The 21,199-nt window shown below is 37.0% G+C and overlaps 1 protein-coding gene across 1 annotated transcript in view; it reads right to left on the bottom strand.

Annotated features, from left to right (window-relative positions):
• Window positions 1-19,856, bottom strand: part of cfi (complement factor I) — a 29,281-nt gene extending 9,425 nt beyond the window's left edge. Inside the window, exons 1-7 of the mRNA XM_041264069.1 lie at window positions 19,757-19,856; window positions 10,916-11,267; window positions 9,505-9,640; window positions 7,011-7,195; window positions 6,467-6,577; window positions 4,983-5,090; window positions 2,809-2,832 (exon numbers count right to left, since the gene is read on the bottom strand). Of these exons, the coding sequence (XP_041120003.1) occupies window positions 2,809-2,832; window positions 4,983-5,090; window positions 6,467-6,577; window positions 7,011-7,195; window positions 9,505-9,640; window positions 10,916-11,267; window positions 19,757-19,813 (973 nt within the window). The 5' untranslated portion in view covers window positions 19,814-19,856. The remainder of the gene's footprint in view (window positions 1-2,808; window positions 2,833-4,982; window positions 5,091-6,466; window positions 6,578-7,010; window positions 7,196-9,504; window positions 9,641-10,915; window positions 11,268-19,756) is intronic.
• Window positions 19,857-21,199: the final 1,343 nt, after the last annotated feature.

Here is a 21,199-nt window from a genome sequence, read left to right as displayed (position 1 = left end):
CAATTGCGATACTTATAATTGCATCAATTTGTTAAGAACTTTTGAAAACATGTTTTAAACAGTCACAATTCTTGCTAGCATTTCCTAGTCTATTTTTTCTTGTGCGTTGCCAGTTTTGCTCAATGTATTTTTGAGATGAACACCTAAGTACTGTACTTAATTTTTACTAAAGTCAGGGTGTCATTACAAGACTTTTTCTATGACATTTCTGGTTTCCCCAGCGTGTTGGGAGCAGTAGACTGCACACATGTGCTACTAACCCCTCCAGCTCATTCTGAGCATCTGTATAGGACCATGATCTATTGTGTGTTAATTGCCTAGGCTACTAAGTAGACCAAGTTAAAAATAATAATAATTAAAATAAAATAAACCCCAAAATAATTTAGTTTCAATTTAAAATAATCTTTTATTTGCACTGTAACAATGTGTACAGTGCAGCAGATTGATTTATTTTATGTTAACAGTAGGCTAAAGTACAAAGTGTGCCAGGTGTTCATTTGATTTTACTACTGCACTGTATACTGTATAGGCCTACTGTACAGATTTATATCTTCACATAATGTAACATGTAGCCTACCCAACACATTAGTGTTATTTCAGCACAACCATTTTATATTTAAAATACATTGAGAACTGTAAATGTATGTATGTGTGCGATTTTATTGTATTGTTTTTAAAGCCGACACATCCTTATGTTGAACATAAGAACATAAGAAAGTTTACAAACGAGAGGAGGTCATTCGGCCCATCTTGCTCGTTTGGTTGTTAGTAGCTTATTGATCCCAGAATCTCATCAAGCAGCTTCTTGAAGGATCCCAGGGTGTCAGCTTCAACAACATTACTGGGGAGTTGATTCCAGACCCTCACAATTCTCTGTGTAAAAAAGTGCCTCCTATTTTCTGTTCTGAATGCCCCTTTGTCTAATCTCCATTTGTGACCCCTGGTCCTTGTTTCTTTTTTCAGGCTGAAAAAGTCCTTTGGGTCGACACTGTCAATACCTTTTAGAATTTTGAATGCTTGAATTAGGTCGCCACGTAGTCTTCTTTGTTCAAGACTGAACAGATTCAATTCTTTTAGCCTGTCTGCATATGACATGCCTTTTAAGTCCGGAATAATTCTGGTCGCTCTTCTTTGCACTCTTTCTAGAGCAGCAATATCTTTTTTATAGCGAGGTGACCAGAACTGCACACAATATTCAAGATGAGGTCTTACTAGTGCATTGTACAGTTTTAACGTTACTTCCCTTGATTTAAATTCAACACTTTTCACAATGTATCCAAGCATCTTGTTAGCCTTTTTTATAGCTTCCCCACATTGTCTAGATGAAGATGTTTCTGAGTCAACAAAAACTCCTAGGTCTTTTTCATAGATTCCTTCTCCAATTTCAGTATCTCCCATATGATATTTATAATGTACATTTTTATTTCCTGCGTGCAGTACCTTACACTTTTCTCTATTAAATGTCATTTGCCATGTGTCTGCCCAGTTCTGAATCTTGTCTAGATCATTTTGAATGACCTTTGCTGCTGCAACAGTGTTTGCCACTCCTCCTACTTTTGTGTCATCTGCAAATTTAACAAGTTTGCTTACTATACCAGAATCTAAATCATTAATGTAGATTAGGAATAGCAGAGGACCTAATACTGATCCCTGTGGTACACCACTGGTTACCACACTCCATTCTGAGGTTTTTCCTCTAATAAGTACTTTCTGTTTTCTACATGTTAACCACTCCCTAATCCACGTACATGTGTTTCCTTGAATCCCAACTGCGTTCAGTTTGAGAATTAATCTTTTGTGCAGGACTTTGTCAAAAGCTTTCTGGAAATCTAAATAAATCATGTCATATGCTTTGCAATTATCCATTATCGATGTTGCATCCTCAAAAAAAATCAAGCAAGTTATTTAGACACGATCTCCCTTTCCTAAAACCATGTTGACTGTCTCCCAGGACCCTGTTACCATATAGGTAATTTTCCGTTTTGGATCTTATTATAGTTTCCATAAGTTTGCATATAATAGAAGTCAGGCTTACTGGTCTGTAGTTACCTGGCTCAGTTTTGTTTCCCTTTTTGTGGATCGGTATTACGTTTGCAATTTTCCAGTCTGTCGGTACCACCCCTGTGTCAAGAGACTGCTGCATGATCTTGGTTAGCGGTTTGTAAATTACTTCTTTCATTTCTTTGAGTACTACTGGGAGGATCTCATCCGGCCCAGGGGATTTGTTTATTTTAAGAGCTCCTAGTCCCTTTAACACTTCTGCCTCAGTTATGCTAAAGTTATTTAAAACTGGATAGGAACTGGATGACATGTGGGGCATGTTGTCAGTATCTTCCTTTGTAAAAACTTGTGAAAAGTAATCATTTAATATATTTGCTATTTTTTTTCTTCATCTACGATTTTTCCATTTGTATCTGGTTGTATCTGTTTGGTTTAGAGAGAGGCTACATATGTATATTTCTGAATCGTCGTAACCAAAATGCAAATTGCGGTATGTTTGTGCTGCGACTGGCCCATCTTAGTACATTTATCCCACAGTGTTTTGTTTTTTCTTTTAAAAACAACATGTGTTAGAGGTATACATTATTTGACCACTGTGCACTTCTGTCTTCGCTTATTGCTTATCAAGGTATTCGTAAAAATTGTTCTATAATTTCTGACACTGCTGTAAATCACTGTGTAATATGGCAATACAGCTTTTGAAAAAAATCCCAATATGTATTTCTGGTTATTGCAAGTACAGTTATAAATACTAAAGATCATGACCATAAGCTTAGATTACAAGAGTTTAAAAAAAAAAAAAAATACCTTTAACTTGAAGTTTCTCTTCATCTGTATAGCAAAAGAAAAACAAAAGAGTGACTCCACTATAGGGTTAAAACTTGGCTGTATTTTACAGAGCTTATTTTTTAGAGTAAACAAAATATCCTTATAAAATTGTTCAATCAAACATTCTGCTCTAAAACAGTTACTGTCAATAACTTAATATGCTGTGTGTAAATGGTTACTTGCTTCTGGAAATATATAAAACATAAACATTAATTATTTGTAATTGTAGTTTTGTGAATATGTTTTGCCTCTTACTTTTTAATGATAAACATAACTTACAACAACAGTTCTCAGCTGGGTGGGGAGTGGGGGGGGAGGGGGTTGTTAACGTTCCATTCTAAATGTGAATTTTACAAACTTGCAAATGTGTTTTTTTGTTTGTTTTTTTTACCTAGATATTGGTACTTACTTAGTCTGGAAAGCCACCCCTAATAAAGCAAAGACTTTCTCATGTTTAAGAATCTGTGGCAGTTACAGTGCCTTGCAAAAGTATTCAGACCCTCTCACAGTTTTCAAATTTTGTTGCTTTAAAGATTGCAGTCATGACACTTTGAAGTAGGAATTAATATGTGTTATATACACAGCCTACTCCACACATTCAAAGCAAAAAACAAAAAGAAAAGTAAATAGATAATTAATATGAAATGAAAATGGACTGACTGCATAAGTATTCAAACCCTTTGCTGTCTCAAACCTAAATTAATTCAGGTGCACAAAATAACCTTAACAAGCCACCCAATTAGTTGAATGGCCTCTGTCTGTGTGCAATATTAGTGGTTCTCATGATTTCAGAATGAAAACACCTGTCTCTCTGAGGTTCCTTGGTCAGGTAGTGTATTTCAAGCAAAGACTCAACCATGAAGACCAAGAGCTTTCAAAATAAGTCATGGATAAAGTCATTGAAAAGCGCAGATCAGGAGAAGGGTATAAAAACATATTGAAGTCTCTGAATATCCCTGTGAGCACAGTCTACTCAATCATCAAGAAATTGAAGGTGCATTGTACCACCCAGACACTACGTAGATCAGGTCGTCCCTCCAAACTGAGCAACTGGGCAAGGAGGAAACTGGAGAGGGATGCCACTGTGAGGCCAACGACAACTTTGAAAGAACTACAGAGTTCAATGGCTGAGATGGGAGAAAATGTGCATCGGTCAACAATATCCAGAACACTTCACAAAAGTAGCCTGTATGGCAGGGTGGCAAGAAGGAAGCTATTACTAAAAATAAGCCATCTCAAAGCCCGCATGGAGTTTGCAACAAAGAACCTGAGTGATCCTGCAAAAATGTGGCAAAAGGTGTTGTGGTCAGATGAGACCAAATTGGAACTTTTTGGTCTAAATGCCAAGCGTTACATTTGGCGCAGACCCAACACAGCCATCTCCCAGTCAACACCATTCCTACAGTCAAGCATGGTGGTAGCAGCATCATGCTATGGGGATGCTTCTCTTCAGGATTGAAGTAAAAATGGATGGAGCAAAGTACAAGTAAATACTAGAGGAAAACTTGTTTCAGTCTGCTAAAGACTTAAAACTGGGGCGAAAATTCACCTTTCAGCAGGACAAAGATCCAAAGCACAAGGCCAAAGCTACACTGCAGTGGCTTAAGAATAAGAAAGTGAATGTCCCTGAGTGGCCCAGTCAAAGTCCTGACTTGAATCCTATTGAGAATCTGTGGAAAGACTTGAAAACTGCTGTCCATAAGCAATCCCCAAGCAACTTGAGAGAGCTTGAGCAAATCTGCCAAGAAGAGTCGGCACAAATTGCACCAAGCTGGTGTGCAAAGTTGGTAAAGACTTACCCAAAAAGACTTGCGGCTGTAATTGCTGCTAAACGTGCTTCCACCAGATATTGAGTTGACGGGTCTGAATGCAATCAACATATTTCAGTTTTTTCTCTTTAGTTTTTGCTGACATTTACTGTAACTTATCTTACCCTTAGAAGTCTTCAGTTTGAGCATTCAAGTTTTGAATAAAATATTAAGTTTAAAAAAATGTGTGTGCATCATTTTGTAAGTTTACAAAATGGGACACAATAGGAAGGGTCTGAATACTTTTGCAAGGCACTGTGACCCACCGCAAGTAAAAAAAAAACAAAAGCTGAGTGATTCAAAACAGGTTGAGAACCCCTGCTTTATAATAATGTGTGCGTTTACCAGAATTGGTTTGCTCATCCTCCCCAGTTAAACAGTCCTCTATCCCATCCCACACTGCTTCAGGTGGGATACACACATCCGACCTGCAGTGAAAGCCTTTCCTGCAGGCTATTAAAAACAAAGAATAAAGCATTATTAAAACACTGACATAAACATAAGGTATTCAATTAGATAATGTGTGGAGTTAAGCACTATAACATGTTCAGGGTGATGTTTTTCTTTACGTGATTACAGTTAATAAATCATTCTAGAAATCTTCCCTGTTGTGCTCTTCCATTCATTACATGTCCAGTTGTGAAAGAAGCACATTATTTTAGTAAACATGTATTTTCATGTATTTTCTTTCACTTCCTAGGTCATTTCACCTGGAAGATGAAATTGTCCCCATTGCTTCACGGGATTTTTTCCTGTCAATAAGCAATCAGCTGATTTTGTTGGCTACAATTACTTTAAGCAGTAATCAAGATCCAAGGCATCCATGATCGCTTGGTTAGTCCCTATGTAAATGTCCTTGGCTGAGGTTATTAAACTGCTTTCCTGTTCCATGAATTGAATGACAAAACTATATGTAACCATATATTGTAGGACATGACATCTATGCTTTTGCACCCTCTCCTGAAAAGTGTTGAGCATGATATATGCCGAACAATGTGTAACAAAATTACTTCTTTTTTTAAATGCCAAACAGTGAATCGACAAATAACTAGCCCTATTATCAACTGCAGCGTCGTCCCTCCTGTTCATCAAATTAGTCAAGACCCTGGCCAGCCAGGAAAAGGAATTCGAGGGATTCAGGGACGGAGGGGTGCATCTGGACAGAGACAAGGGATAGGGGCTATGATTGGTTGGGGTTATTATAATGTTTTAATAATGTTAGCTATTTAAAAAGAGTCTGCAAGCTCCTCTGGGTGGGTGTTAGGAAGCTGAGGATCCTGTTGAAGAGCTGTCTGAGCTATGAGTAATGTGCAGAATAAAAAAATTGCCGTTTGGACCTGAATCTTGTCTCATCTTTTATCGTCTCCTCTATTCCTTCTTCTCTCTAAATAGCTGGTACACTACAATATCATATTCTTAAATATCAGACTTAAACCAAATGCTAACAGTTAAATAATGTTACTCAACGGGTTAGGCTGAGTAACACTAATCAGTTTAAAATGATATACCTGCTTGATATTAAGCTGTTTGACAACCTCAAGTAGTAAATGTAGTAATACTTGATACTACCAAATCTTGGACTCTAACGCTTAGTAATTACTCATTGATATAAAATATTAGTCACTGATAACAGACTACGAGCTACCTAAAGACTTTTTTTATGATGATTAATCTTCTGTGTACAGTATTAGGATAGATACCGCACCTTAAAAATATTGAAATGTCATTAATCTGATATTTATAACTTATTTAAATGTACCATTTTTGTGGAATGGGCAGGCTCTAACTCCACACATACCTGCAGTTTCAAATATAGAGTATAGCATTACCTTTACAGCATAGCTCATCACTGAGGTCTGCACAGTCATTGACTCCATCACAGGTTTTGTTGCGGTCAATGCATTTCCCATTGACACAGCTGAACTCGTCAGCAGAACATTCTATCAAACAGCAGGAGAGGAAAATATTTTTCAGTGTATGAAACTATGGGCCCTGTTTTAAAAAAAACTTTGGGGTTGCATAAATCATGTTTAAATATTCAATTAAGATATTCATGACACTGATTATAAAAACAACATGAAAGTTAAGTTCAATCAATGTTATTTGTCTAAAATTGTTCTGAAGGCACAATTCCTCAATTCCTCAATGATCAAAGACACCTTTTCCTTCAGGGAATAGTATTCTTTCAAATGGCCACACAGCCATTACTTTTGAAAGTGCTCCAAGTGAAACCGAAGTTTTGGATACAGAAGCACCTACCAACCAAGCTCCTATTATCAACCCTCAATTAAAGCCTTATTAATATTGCCAATATAGATTTCTTGTATAAATATATATCGTGTCCTACATAAAAACAAACAATAAAATAAAAACCTGTATTCTCTGTATAACATGTAACTGTTGCAATCTTGGTGTTGTTGTTTATTTCCTCTTTCTTGTAGAGGGTGCACTCTGCGAGGGTTGTCTCCAGTCCAGTGCAGTGCACGTTTATACACTCATTAGAATATTCAAGATTGTTGATGTCTGAATAACTCACAGACGAAACTTCTTTAGCACCTCTAAAAAAAGGAAAATAACTTATTTATTCAAAATTGATTAAATATCTTGGTATATTAGTAGATTGCCAAACATTGCTTTCGGTAACATTCTGTTTTGTTTTTTTTTATTTTCATTTTATTTTACTGTGACAAGTTGGTTGTTTTGTGAAGATGCAGCCAGCGCTCCAATTTTAGGTTATTGAGTAATTTACTCACCAATTTATACACTATGTGAGTAAAATGTATTTTGGATGATTAAATGCAACATTACATTCAAGTCGTGAGTACTTTTAATACAATACTGTACATACTGAAATGCTAATTTATGGGATATGTATTAACTACAGCCTTACATTTTAACTGTAATGTTACTTTGAATAACAACTTAATGTATAATCGTTCAACATGTAGACACTGCTTTCCGTATTTTCCACCTGAAAACATTTCCAACAATGTCTTTTTCGCAGCCATTTAGTCCTGCTTTATTAATAATAATTGTGTAACGACCCGGGCATTTGGGATGCAGCAGGACTTATTGTCTGTTTCGTTTGTGTGTTATGTGTTTCTGTAATGTATCTTTTTCCGCGGTTCCACGCTACTAGCTACCAGGGGGCGTGGGGGTGCGCAGATGTCCACCTGTCCCGGTCCACCAATCCTGGACATGCGTCCAGCCTGTGACATTAGCCTGGGCTGGATTTAGCTGGGGTTAGCTATTGCATGCCTGGGGTTGGTGGGCGCTGGCATGGGGCTGGTGTATAAAAAGTGGAGCAGAGACGAGCGGAGTCAAAAAAAAAAAAAAAAATTTGAGAGTGAATATAGAGTAACAAGGTAACGGTAGATTTACATAATTTGTTTATTTTATTATTTCGGCGCTGACTACATCTGACAGTGGTTCTCAATTTTGGTCTGTGTTAATAAACCAAATTCAAGGCCAGGAAACTGTATGTGTGTGAGCCTGCTTTTATTTTCATGCAGTGCTACAATATTATAATGTTGGAAGTTGCTACTCTCGCTGTAGTTAGCTATTGCATTCACTCATTATAGTTGTTTTCTGTAAGCCTTCCTTTCTCCAAAACTGTTTAACAAAAACTGACACTGCACTAATGCAAATAAAGAAAAGATAATATTGTATTTCCTATTGATTGCCTTACTATAACAATATAAAGAATCATGAATCTCTCCAAACACAGAATATCGTATCTATTATATAGATTTACATTCTAAATATTTTGTTGACAGATAGGTAAATTGGTAGGTTAGGTTCAGGGGGACTAAGACGCCGGAATCCAGTCGCTTATTCACCAGTCACAGATATGCATTGCAAGTGAGTGAATTCAACCTTACGTTTTTTTTTGTTTTTTTGTTTTTTTTTTTTACTTTTTCAAAAAAATGTATTGAAAACCCGGTTATTGGTCACATGTTTCTGGCAATTCCCCAGCATGCTACAATTAGCTGTCCCAGCCCTTACGGAAATAACCTATAGAAAGTCCTATAGTAAATTGGTCAAGTCTTATAGTAAATTGGTCAAGTCCTGTAAAATATCCTATAGGATTTCTTTAAAACCTTTTAGTCCTATAGAGTGTCCTATTGTGCTACTGTAGGGAGACCCGTTTGAGTACTATAGGAGGACATTGTTTTTAAAGAATCCTGTAGGATTTCTTTCTTTTAAGTCCCATAATGTCCTATAGTACCACTGTAGGATCCTATAGGACATTTCAGTAAGGGAGTATTCCTATGATCTATTCTCTAGCAAACGCTACAGAAGTACTCAGGAACGGTTTATAAAATCTGGGGTGCCTCGTCCTGGGATTCAGATAAATAGAAGTCTCCTCCAGTGGGAAATCCGATCGAAGGAGAAATAAAGACAGCAACTTCCGTTTCAATCAAGTCCAAAGCCCCAAGGTATTCTCAATAAAAGCAATAGTCTTTATTTAAAAATATTTAAAAACACATAAACATAATAATGGCTTACGCATTTCGACCCTTAGGTCTTCCCAGGTCTTCCTCAGAGCACAATAGAGATTCTATGCAAATTGTTTACTGTCACCTACAATAAAACTGTGTATATTTAAATGGACTTTTAAAAAAGCCCAAAATTCTATCTGACCATCTATAAATGTACTTTTTACTTTACATGTCTTGTCTTTTTTAATGAAAACTATTGTTTTTTTTTAGTAAATATTTTAACTAACCATATAGCTTACATTTCTAGCAAGCACTGCTAATAAATTGATGTGATTTGTTATAATCAGTTTCACACAGTTCTGGATATCAAGATACTGCTGTTTAACTATGGAATAATGATTGAAGATACTGAATGGGATACTCACTTTTGATGTTTTTTCTCTCTGCAGACTGTATTTCCGGCAGGAATCTCCCAGGTGTCTCCACAAATAAGGTGTTTCTCTTTGTGCTTGGCCATCTTCACCCATACAGTTTCAGAGTCCAAAGCAGAGACAAATGGATCTAAGGTATACAATTAAGGGTCTATATTACAGGAACAACCTGAAGCAAATAGCATGTATTTTTACTTTACTATTCAAGGAAATTATTTTGTAAAGGTAATAGGACCGACCACACAAACCCACATAATCGCCTATGTGCAAAGGTTGGGAGGGGTCTGTTTGCTTGTAACACAGGACGTTCACGTATGTTTTTGTGTTTATTACATGATAAGTGATTGTGGCAAAGTGGCTGCCCCTGTGCTATTTATTTGTGTTTTATGTTGTATGTAGTGTGTTAATGTTGGTGTGTAGTCATTGGTACACGGAATATAATATGGGTTACTAGCATGAGTGTTTGAAATGTATATTTGTATTTAGGCACGAGGATTGCACAGCACTTCATGTGCAGGTAAAATGTAATAATATGTGAGCACGGGGAATTGCACTTTATTAATTCACATACAGTTGAACCGAGACTCCAACTGAATGATTGATTAGAAATCGAGTCTCACTACAGCTGTATAAAAGCAGGATGTTTTCACTCACTCGGGGTTGGGTGTTCGGTAAGTGGAGAACGGGTGTGGAGAGGAGGTAAAAACTAAAAGAAACAAAGTAAATAACAATTGCTACAACGTGCTGGACAACCAGCACGGTACTTGTTTGTGTCTGTTCGTCCACTGTTTGCTTACTGTTTTGTTCGTCTATTTTATTTTGCGTCAAGTGCCGTGTGCTGTTTTTGTTTAAACCTTTTTATTTGTTTCATTAAAACACCGAGCGCAGCCATTGTGTCTCAGTTTCAAACCCAGTACTGCCTGCTTGTGCTATTCTTTCTGCCCTGACATCACCCCTACAGCCAGCCTGTTCACAGTGATATAAATAAGACCTCTTAGCTAGCTGTGGAAAGGACAGATGTGGCTGCTGTTTACAATGTACTGTAACCACATGTTATATTGTAACAGAAAGCAAACCTAGCTTCTTTCAGTTTTGCTGGATGTTTTTTTCATTTTCCTGCTACAACACTATATATTTAAGGATGCAGCAGATATTAGGATTCCACCTGAGCCTCACCCTCTTCGCTGCTATACTGTAGGACTCAATGTGGTGTTAGGTGGGATCTAATACATATAGCAGAGGTACACGCTTTTTAATTCAGTAACAAAAAGTGATTAAGTTGGGAAAATGTAGAAAGACTGGAGTTATGAAGTACAGTGAATCACAATCATATGTGGTAAAAACATACAGTCCTGATTCTCGAATGTATTACACTTCACATGCAACCATAAATCTTTATACTTACTTGAACACTCTTCTGCACTGTGTGTAAACTTGACCGTCCCACGAAGGCACTCAAAACTCTTCACCTGGCAGTAAGACTTGTAGGACTTCAAATCAGTCGAACAAGCTGGAGAGCCACCACCTTTTGGACACTGGTAGGGCAGTTTGCAGACACAGTCCCCATTGATGCATCTCATCCAGGGAGGGCAGAAGACCTTCTGGCACGATTTGTAAGTGAATTTCTTACTTAGACACTCGTCATTTTGAAGATACTTATCTTCTTGTGGTTTAGCAGTGGTTTGAGTTGCATGGGTGGTTGGTGGTTTAGTGTTAGTTAAATCCCCCCCAGTGCTCATCTCATCCGGGGGGTTTTCCTGTATGTTATAAGAAAAATACATAACATAGATGTTTTAGCCATGGAAATGGGCCTAAAAAGACGAATAATATTGTAAAGCCATTTGTTAATTATAGCTAACAAAATAGTAAACATATATGTGCCATGCACATCCATTTATTATATCGGTCGCAAATGTGCAGTTTATAGTAAACATGCATTTTAATTTTAAAACACGATGGGGTTTATACATAAAACTTACCGTCTGTTTTTTCCGTAGTGGTAGGGCTATTACTGTACCCGATTCATAAATAGGGTTTACTGTCATGGCAGTTACACTATCGTGAAGGTAAACTGTCACAACAACCCCTTTCCTCATTTCCATACACTGCCAAAAAACTGCTGACAGTAATAACATAGGATTCTCAATGGGAACCTTTTAAAGTTGTTCTATTCTATTATAATTTGCTTGATTTTTGCCATGCTCAGTTTTTGTTTATCAATTTGAATTTAATGTATATAATATGTGTTTTGTGTGGTTGCAGTGACTCAGACTAGAAGGAGGAACAACAAAACAAAAGGTACAGTGCAGTGGCGCGTGCGCTGTTTTAATTAAAGAAAACAAAAAAAAGGTATTTATACAGGTGACCATCTCCCGATTAGCAACTAATTAGTCACTTAACTAATTCGGGAGATGGCCATGCTGCAAAACAATAACAAAACTAAAGTACAGCTACGCTGTCATACAAAATAATAAACAAACAAAACACACGACGGTTCCCCGTCATCTATAAACACAAATATAACACAATAAACAAATACAAAATAAAACAGGGGCAGAGGGGGAGACCCCGTTCTAAATAAACAAACAATACAAATAAACAGCAGGGCTTTCCTACCACCCTGCTACAGTGGTCAATGATGTATTACAGTGAAAACAGAAGGTCACTGATTTCTTAGTGTAACATGGATATATAAAGCACCTCTTCAATTAGTTTTTCATTTTCAAGAATTTTGCTGCTTGGGCAGTGCACCAGGAGAATGGAAGTTTATTAGAAGAAGATGTTCTTGCAAGGAGAGTTCGTCGGCCCTGTACCTTTGAATTTAAGAGATTAGTGTCTCTGATGATGAGACAAGAAGGTGGTTTTGGCTCAATACACAAACCTTTTAAATCTTTGTCAGGAGTTGGATGGGGAACTAAAGAGTAAAAAGAAATGTAATTATGCAGAACCTGTTTTTGTAAGAACTACCAGTGCCCTTGGAGGTGCCACAGTGTTGCATGGATTTGGTAGATATGTCATGTCCTCCAAATCCAATAATTCTTTCAAGTAGAATTGTACCACAGTATATGCCGGTTATTAGCAACCCTGATAAATGACAACTTTTGGTTAACAGCATTTTCCCAGAAACCAATCCTGTCCCATAAACTTTAATGTTAATGAAATTTCTGATATTAGCAACTGCACGTCGCTTATTGACAGCTTTATTACTAGTTGTCAGTGATACAGAGCCCACTTGCATGATTTATGCACATACTTTATGCAGCTTTTATAACACACTGACTTAGCAACTACATTTTTCTGGTGGACTGAGGCAGAATCGTGTCTTTGAAACTGGCTATGAAGCTGCAAGCAAAATTTAGATGAATTTACAGCATGGTACATTGTAAAAAGCAAACAACATTGGACAATTGCTTATTTTAAAATTGTGTTCTTTAGAATTGATTGAAGTACAACATATTTTTTGTTTGCTTTACACATTGCAAGGACAATTGTAGTACATCATTGTGTAGAACTATTTAAGCCTACTCCCTTTTTTGTTTTACTGTGTTGTAAACAGTTCTAGGTTTGGGTATTTCATGTTTTTCATGTTAATTTTCTAACACTGGAGTATTTGTATCTCAGTGTCATATTTGTACTACTACTGTAGGCCTATATATCATTGTTCCATACAAATACACTTTAAAACAGGAGATTTTCGCTTATTGGCAACTTTCGGTTAATGACAACTTTTTGCTGGGAAACGAGAGGTTGTTTATAAGCAACATCTACTGTATAGATGTTGCTTATAAACGAGGCAGTCTTCCCAGCGACAGCGAGTGGGAGAAGTACAGCGTGGAAAAGTACAGAGCAGTTTCGAAGCAGTTTGAAAGCAGGTTGACGGCTGCAGAAGAAACTAAACTTCAAAAAAAAAAAACCTCAACATGGTCTTCAAGCCAGTAATCTGTGACACCTGCTTGATGTGGGAAATCCAAGAAAACCCAGCGGAGCTAAACCAAGTGTGCGTAAAGTGCCGCGCGATCCAGGATTTGCATAAACTAGTAAGCATGCTAGAAATGGAGCTGGAAGAAGTGAGACAGCAACAAGATCTTGAGGAACTGGCACACCCACAATTCATGGAAGTCTGCATCACCCCTAACAGACTGAAAGCCACCAGAGAGATAGAAGGTCAGAACAGCTGGGTTCAGGTAGGCAGAAGCAGGGAAAAAAAGAAACTTCGTCAAACACAACCACCAGAAATCAAAACAACCAACAGATTTGAGTCACTTCAGAATTTTGATGAGCAGAACCAACAACAAGAGAATGAAAGGAACAACATCCAGGACCCCATTGACAGTGGTGACCAGACAGCAAAAAGAAGGGAGGTCATGATTGTTGGGGACTCCATATTGAGAAACACAGCAAGTTCAGTTCGCAGTTTGGACCCCCTTACTACAACAGTGTGCTGCCTTCCGGGAGCCTCGGTCAAGCACATCACTGAAAACGTGGACAGGCTCCTAGAACGAACAGGAGACGACCCGGTAGTAGTCGTCCACATCGGTACAAACAACATTGGAAGAGACAGACCAAAATCCCTGCAAAACAAATTCAGAGAGCTAGGAAGGAAATTAAAAGAGAAAACCAAAACTGTGGTATTTTCTGGTATACTACCGGCACCTTGCAAAGGACCATATGGACAGCTGGAAATAATTAATCAAAACCAATGGTTGAAGACGTGGTGCACACGGGAAGGCTTCACCTATCTTGATCATTGGACCACTTTCTACAACGAGGACTATCTGTATAGACGGGATGGACTGCATTTAAATAACAAGGGAACTAGTCTACTTGGAGAAAAGATCCTCGAGCAGGTTCGGAAGCATTTAAACTAGAAAGGAAGGGGGGAGAAATCAACAAAAAAACAGAAGGGAGACCGCATCAAAACAAGAACAACAACTCAGGTAAGACAACCATTAAATGTATTTATCTAAATGCTAGAAGTATCAGAAACAAAATTCTAGAACTTGAAGCTACTGCACTAACAGGTAACTATGATGTGATAGGTGTTACAGAAACGTGGTTATCTGAGAGTGATGGGGACGAATATAATATTTGTGGGTATACACTGTATAGGAAAGACAGGCAGGACAGAAGAGGAGGAGGGGTAGCGCTATACATAAGAAACAGTCTTGAAGCCCAGGTGTTAAACCTGGACAAAGAAAATAAAACCGAATCAATATGGGTCAGAATAACAGACAAAAATTCAAAAGGCATAATAATAGGAGCATGCTATAGACCGCCAGATTCAGACGGTGAGCACAATAATCTGTTATACAATGACATTAGAAATGCATGTAGCAAAGGAGAAGCCATACTAATGGGGGATTTCAACTTCCCCCAAATAAAATGGGAAAACCCGGTGGGTAGCGCGAAGGATGAAATAGAAATGGTGGAAATGACAAATGACTGCTTCCTAACACAATTTGTGAAGGCACCCACTAGAGGGGAGGCATGCCTTGATTTAGTCTTTTCAAATAACGAAGATAGAATAACTAAAACAGAGGTCAGAGAACCACTGGCAAACTCAGACCACAACATGGTCTCATTTGAAGTGTTTTTTAAATCCTCAAAAGTAAAGACTAAAGCTAAGGTTTACAATTTTAGAAAAGCAAACTATGAAGGTATGAAACAGAGACTAACAGAAGTAGATTGGAGTAAAATAGAGAAAACACCCACAGAAGAAGGATGGTTGTTCTTCAAAAATGTAGTACTAGAGGCGCAAAACAATTATATCCCTAAAGTAGACAAATCTAAATGTAAAACTAAATTGCCAAAATGGTTTAATAGATCAATTAAAAAAAATATTCAGCGAAAAAAGGCACTTTACAGAGCATTAAAAAAGGACCAAAAAGAAAGTACACAGAAAGAGTACACAGAACTGCAAATGCAAGTCAAAAAGGAAGTTAGAAAGGCCAAGAGAGAAATAGAAATGAACATTGCTAAGGGAGCTAAAACCAATTCCAAAATGTTTTTCCAATATTACAACAGCAAGAGAACATTCAAAGAGGAGATTAAATGTTTAAGAGATACAAATGGCAAAATCGTAGAGGAAGAAAAAAAAATAGCAAATATGTTAAATGATTACTTTTCACAAGTTTTTACAAAGGAAGATACTGACAACATGCCCCACATGTCATCCAGTTCCTATCCAGTTTTAAATAACTTTAGCATAACTGAGGCAGAAGTGTTAAAGGGACTAGGAGCTCTTAAAATAAACAAATCCCCTGGGCCGGATGAGATCCTCCCAGTAGTACTCAAAGAAATGAAAGAAGTAATTTACAAACCGCTAACCAAGATCATGCAGCAGTCTCTTGACACAGGGGTGGTACCGACAGACTGGAAAATTGCAAACGTAATACCGATCCACAAAAAGGGAAACAAAACTGAACCAGGTAACTACAGACCAGTAAGCCTGACTTCTATTATATGCAAACTTATGGAAACTATAATAAGATCCAAAATGGAAAATTACCTATATGGTAACAGGGTACTGGGAGACAGTCAACATGGTTTTAGGAAAGGGAGATCGTGCCTAACTAACTTGCTTGATTTTTTTGAGGATGCAACATCGATAATGGATAATTGCAAAGCATATGACATGGTTTATTTAGATTTCCAGAAAGCTTTTGACAAAGTCCCGCACAAAAGATTAATTCTCAAACTGAACGCAGTTGGGATTCAAGGAAACGCATGTACATGGATTAGGGAGTGGTTAACATGTAGAAAACAGAAAGTACTGATTAGAGGAAAAACCTCAGAATGGAGTGTGGTAACCAGCGGTGTACCACAGGGATCAGTATTAGGTCCTCTGCTATTCCTAATCTACATTAATGATTTAGATTCTGGTATAGTAAGCAAACTTGTTAAATTTGCAGACGACACAAAAGTAGGAGGAGTGGCAAACACTGTTGCAGCAGCAAAGGTCATTCAAAATGATCTAGACAAGATTCAGAACTGGGCAGATACATGGCAAATGACATTTAATAGAGAAAAGTGTAAGGTACTGCACGCAGGAAATAAAAATGTACATTATAAATATCATATGGGAGATATTGAAATTGGAGAAGGAATCTATGAAAAAGACCTAGGAGTTTTTGTTGACTCAGAAATGTCTTCATCTAGGCAATGTGGGGAAGCTATAAAAAAGGCTAACAAGATACTCGGATACATTGTGAAAAGTGTTGAATTTAAATCAAGGGAAGTAATGTTAAAACTGTACAATGCACTTGTAAGACCTCATCTTGAATATTGTGTGCAGTTCTGGTCACCTCGCTATAAAAAAGATATTGCTGCTCTAGAAAGAGTGCAAAGAAGAGCGACCAGAATTATTCCGGGCTTAAAAGGCATGTCATATGCAGACAGGCTAAAAGAATTGAATCTGTTCAGTCTTGAACAAAGAAGACTACGTGGCGACCTAATTCAAGCATTCAAAATTCTAAAAGGTATTGACAGTGTCGACCCAAGGGACTTTTTCAGCCTGAAAAAAGAAACAAGGACCAGGGGTCACAAATGGAGTTTAGAAAAAGGGGCATTCAGAACAGAAAATAGGAGACACTTTTTTACACAGAGAATTGTGAGGGTCTGGAATCAACTCCCCAGTAATGTTGTTGAAGCTGACACCCTGGGATCCTTCAAGAAGCTGCTTGATGAGATTTTGGGATCAATAAGCTACTAACAACCAAACGAGCAAGATGGGCCGAATGGCCTCCTCTCGTTTGTAAACTTTCTTATGTTCTTATGTTCTTATGTTCTTATATACAGCCTCCTTCGACCTGATATTGTCTTGTGGTCTGGATCAGCATGCCTTGTTCATCTGGTAGTGTTAACAGCGCCATGGGAGGATGCTCTGGATGAGGCATATGAAAGGAAGAAACTTCAGTTTGCTGAACTAGCTGCTGAAGCTGAACAGTGAAGATGGAGAGAGATGGAAACTTGCTAGTAATTGTTTGTCACCAAAAACATGCTAGTAAAACAGAACCGTCACCATATTTATGCAGTTTCATAAAATGGCAAATTAAATACACAATAACATTAAGGTGGACCTTCGATGGACAAGAAAAGAAATATAATTTTTAGATACCATAGTAAAACTTGAAGAAGGTTCAATTGCGACTGGCCTCTTCTGTAAACTACTGACATGCACGAGTATTTACACATGTCCTCTGCACATTAAAAGTAACTAACTCCAATAAATAAACATAATTAATTCAAAACTTGTGCAAGCTGATGCAGTGGGGAAGCCAAATCAATCAAACACATGCGCCTTTGAGAAAGATATGTACAACATAAGTTATAAATATACCACTCCACAGGCAATTTAAGTCAATGGGATCAAACTTGAAGAAGTCAATAACTACATATACTTAGGACAGTTAGTTTCAGCAACAGGAAACCAAATGTACAAATTCAACAGAAGAGCAAAAATGGGCTGGAGTGCCTTTGGAAGATTAAGCATGGTTCTGAAAGGGAAACTACCCTTATGCCTCAAGAAGAAAGTCTTCGACCAATGCGTGCTGCCAGTGCTAAGTTACGGATGTGAAACCTTGACACTCAATGCAAAAATTACTCAAAAATTTGAAATGACTCAAGGGAGTATGGGAAGATGCATGCTGGGAATAACAAGAAGAGACAGGAAAAGGAAGGAATGGATAAGAGCAATGCTGTTATAAGTATGCAGTGTTATTATAAGAGCAAAAAAACTGAAATGGCTGCATGGGCCGGACACGAAGCAAGAAGAACAGACCATAGCTGGACCAAGGAGATACTAAACTGGATCCCAAGAGATATAAAGCGACCAAGAAGAAGACCTCCAAGAAGATGGCAAGATGAAATTAGCAAACTTGCTGGAGCAACGTGGATGAGAGACGCAGCAGACAGGATTTTGTGGAAGAATTTTGGGAAGGCCTTCATTCAGCAGTGGATTGAAAAAGGCTGAAGATGGTGAGATATATATATATATATATATATATATATATATATATATATATATATATATATATATATATATATATATTATATATATATATATATATATATATATATATATATATATATATATATATATATATATATATATATATATATATATATATATATATAAATATATATATATATATATATATATATATTAATATTATGTAGATATAAATGTATTCCGTTTAAATTGTTAGGACTGACAGTTTTGCACGTTTAAACCGTATATGTCAGCAGATCTTCTCATTACTCTAGAAGATTATACTTGACCTTTGACCCATATTTGACTCCTGTGCACCCTGAGACCACTTTCAAACACAAATGTCTCATTTTTAGTCACTCGACAACACCCACAATTCATGGTTTTTAGGCATGTTTAACAAATCTGTCTCTGAAGATTTACAATCATCCTCCACCAATGGGAGCACCAAACAAGTGAGTGAGATAAATTATCTTCAACTGACAGTGACTAAGAAAAAAAAAAAAGCATGCATACCCCATTGAACACCTTTTCCTTAAATATGTTATTTTTCATTACATACCTGGTTTATTTCTCTTAAAATCTCTTAAACTTTTACTATATAGCTAATGATATAACTATCTACTGTTCTTTTATATTTAAACTTTAAGGCGTCATGTTATCTAGTCTATCCATTTATTTTCTTTTGTTCTTCTATACTGTACATCATCTAATTTAATTTTTTCTCAAACCACAAACGTTAGGTCATCCATGGTGTGTTTGTTCCTTGTAAAATGCTGAACTATTCGTTCATTTTCTTTTGTATATGTTATATTTGATAGGTGGTTCTGCATTCTTTTATATAATGATGTACCTGTCTCTCCTACATATTTTTTTAAAATACATTTTATGCAAAATATGCCATATACAAGGTTGCTATCCTTGCATTACACATTTAATATTTATTTTCTTTATTTTCTGAACTAGTCAAATGTTTGTATCCTTGACTTACAAGTTCTACTTTTTTTAAGTGTATTGAAGTTATGGATGAACTGTAATATGTAGACTATACACTGTATGGATCTAGTAAAACCTTCATTTAGTTACCAAGTTTCCTAAATTTGATTAATTTTCTTTGTGTTTTTTATTGTTTTTTTTTTATTGTTTTTTTATTGTTTTACTTTTTACAAAACACAAACCCTGCATTATAATTTTCATACTGGAAATAATACCTGCCCTAATACACAAGAATGCAAAACCACAAATCTGCAAGCTTACCGTGATCCCACAACCGAGAAGGAAAAAATACAGAATGTGAAACACCAGCAGCTGCATTGTAGCCTTTTTGTAAGTCTGCACTGCCTCTGTCCATATATAACCATGAGATGGATTAATAATTAACAGGTGTTAATGAAGATCAGAATCAGTGTGCTAACACAAGGTGCAAGGACCTCTGACTTTACTTTGGGTCAGCTGAATGCCAGTAAATGCTCACTTATCTACTATAGTTGAGCCAAATATGGCTAACTGTTTATCCCATAGTCCCAAGATGGCTCTCTTGAATTTGAGGTGATGGAAGGACAATCAGTATTTTTTTAAGAGCAGCAATACTGTGCATCATTGTGTAAGTGTTAAAACATGGAATCTGGTTTATGTGTCTAGTAAGAGCGTTTTTTTTTTTAGTTTGTCATTTACAAAAATTCAATAATTAATGGCTCTTTAAGAATTCCCTGGTATGTCTTTCCAATGCAATTATCCAAGGTAGGGAGGCTTCACCCCATATAAAAGTAAAAACATAGCAAAGTGTATTAAAGTATTGTGAAAGCATGGTAAACCCAGAAATGAACTGCTACCTCACCACTCTGCAAAGCATTCGCACTGGACACTGTGCCATGGCTGGTGTTGTCCCTGTGTTTCTTGAGATTAAAGGTTTAGCAGAAAGCAATTTAACACATTTTATTTTCAAAGAGCTGTAACATGTATAAACTAAAAATGTTTATTTTCTCCCTGGGGTACAAAATTGGTTTTAGGACCTGGTAAGTCTGTGGGATTCAGGAGATTGTAATGGTAGAGAACGGACATGTCAAGTGAAATTGTGAAAAAAAAGTGAAAGGGGCGCTGGAACTGGGGGTGCTGGGGGTGCGGTAGCGCCCCCTGGCTTTGCATGGCTTCCATCATACACAGGGGTCACAGTTTTGTTCAATGGCTTTCAGCACCCCTACTTTAAAAATGGTTCCAGTGCCACTGGCCAATAAGAGTATGCTGTAAACAGTCTGTTATATTCAAATACATTCCTTTTAACGATCTCATTTGTTATCAGCCCTAAATAAACATGACTTTGCTTATATTTGAATAATGTAGTGCATAACTTAGTATATTAATATTTACTGTCTAATATTTACTTTATTCAGAAAGCAGTGCAGGGACTTAATTCATACGTTTCTGCTGAGCTGATGGATGAGAATCTAAGAAGATTTACTTTATCACAATCTCTAATGCTGTTTCTGTTGTGATTTATTTCCTCTCAGAAAGTGATTTTGTATTGAGATTTGAATTTATTTCTAAGACCACCTGTGGCAAAGTGGTAAGTGGTACATGCAGGTGCAGTGTGGTAATCCAGTAATGAAGAGACAAACAACAAAGTACGGGTGAAAATGGATTCTATTTATTTTAAATCCAGGGGTCTGAAGACCAAACACAAAGCAAATAGGAAGACTGGCA

Source organism: Polyodon spathula, chromosome 1 (assembly GCF_017654505.1).
Source record: "Polyodon spathula isolate WHYD16114869_AA chromosome 1, ASM1765450v1, whole genome shotgun sequence".
Lineage (NCBI taxonomy): Eukaryota > Metazoa > Chordata > Actinopteri > Acipenseriformes > Polyodontidae > Polyodon > Polyodon spathula.
This window is presented reverse-complemented; position numbering and strand designations above follow the sequence as displayed.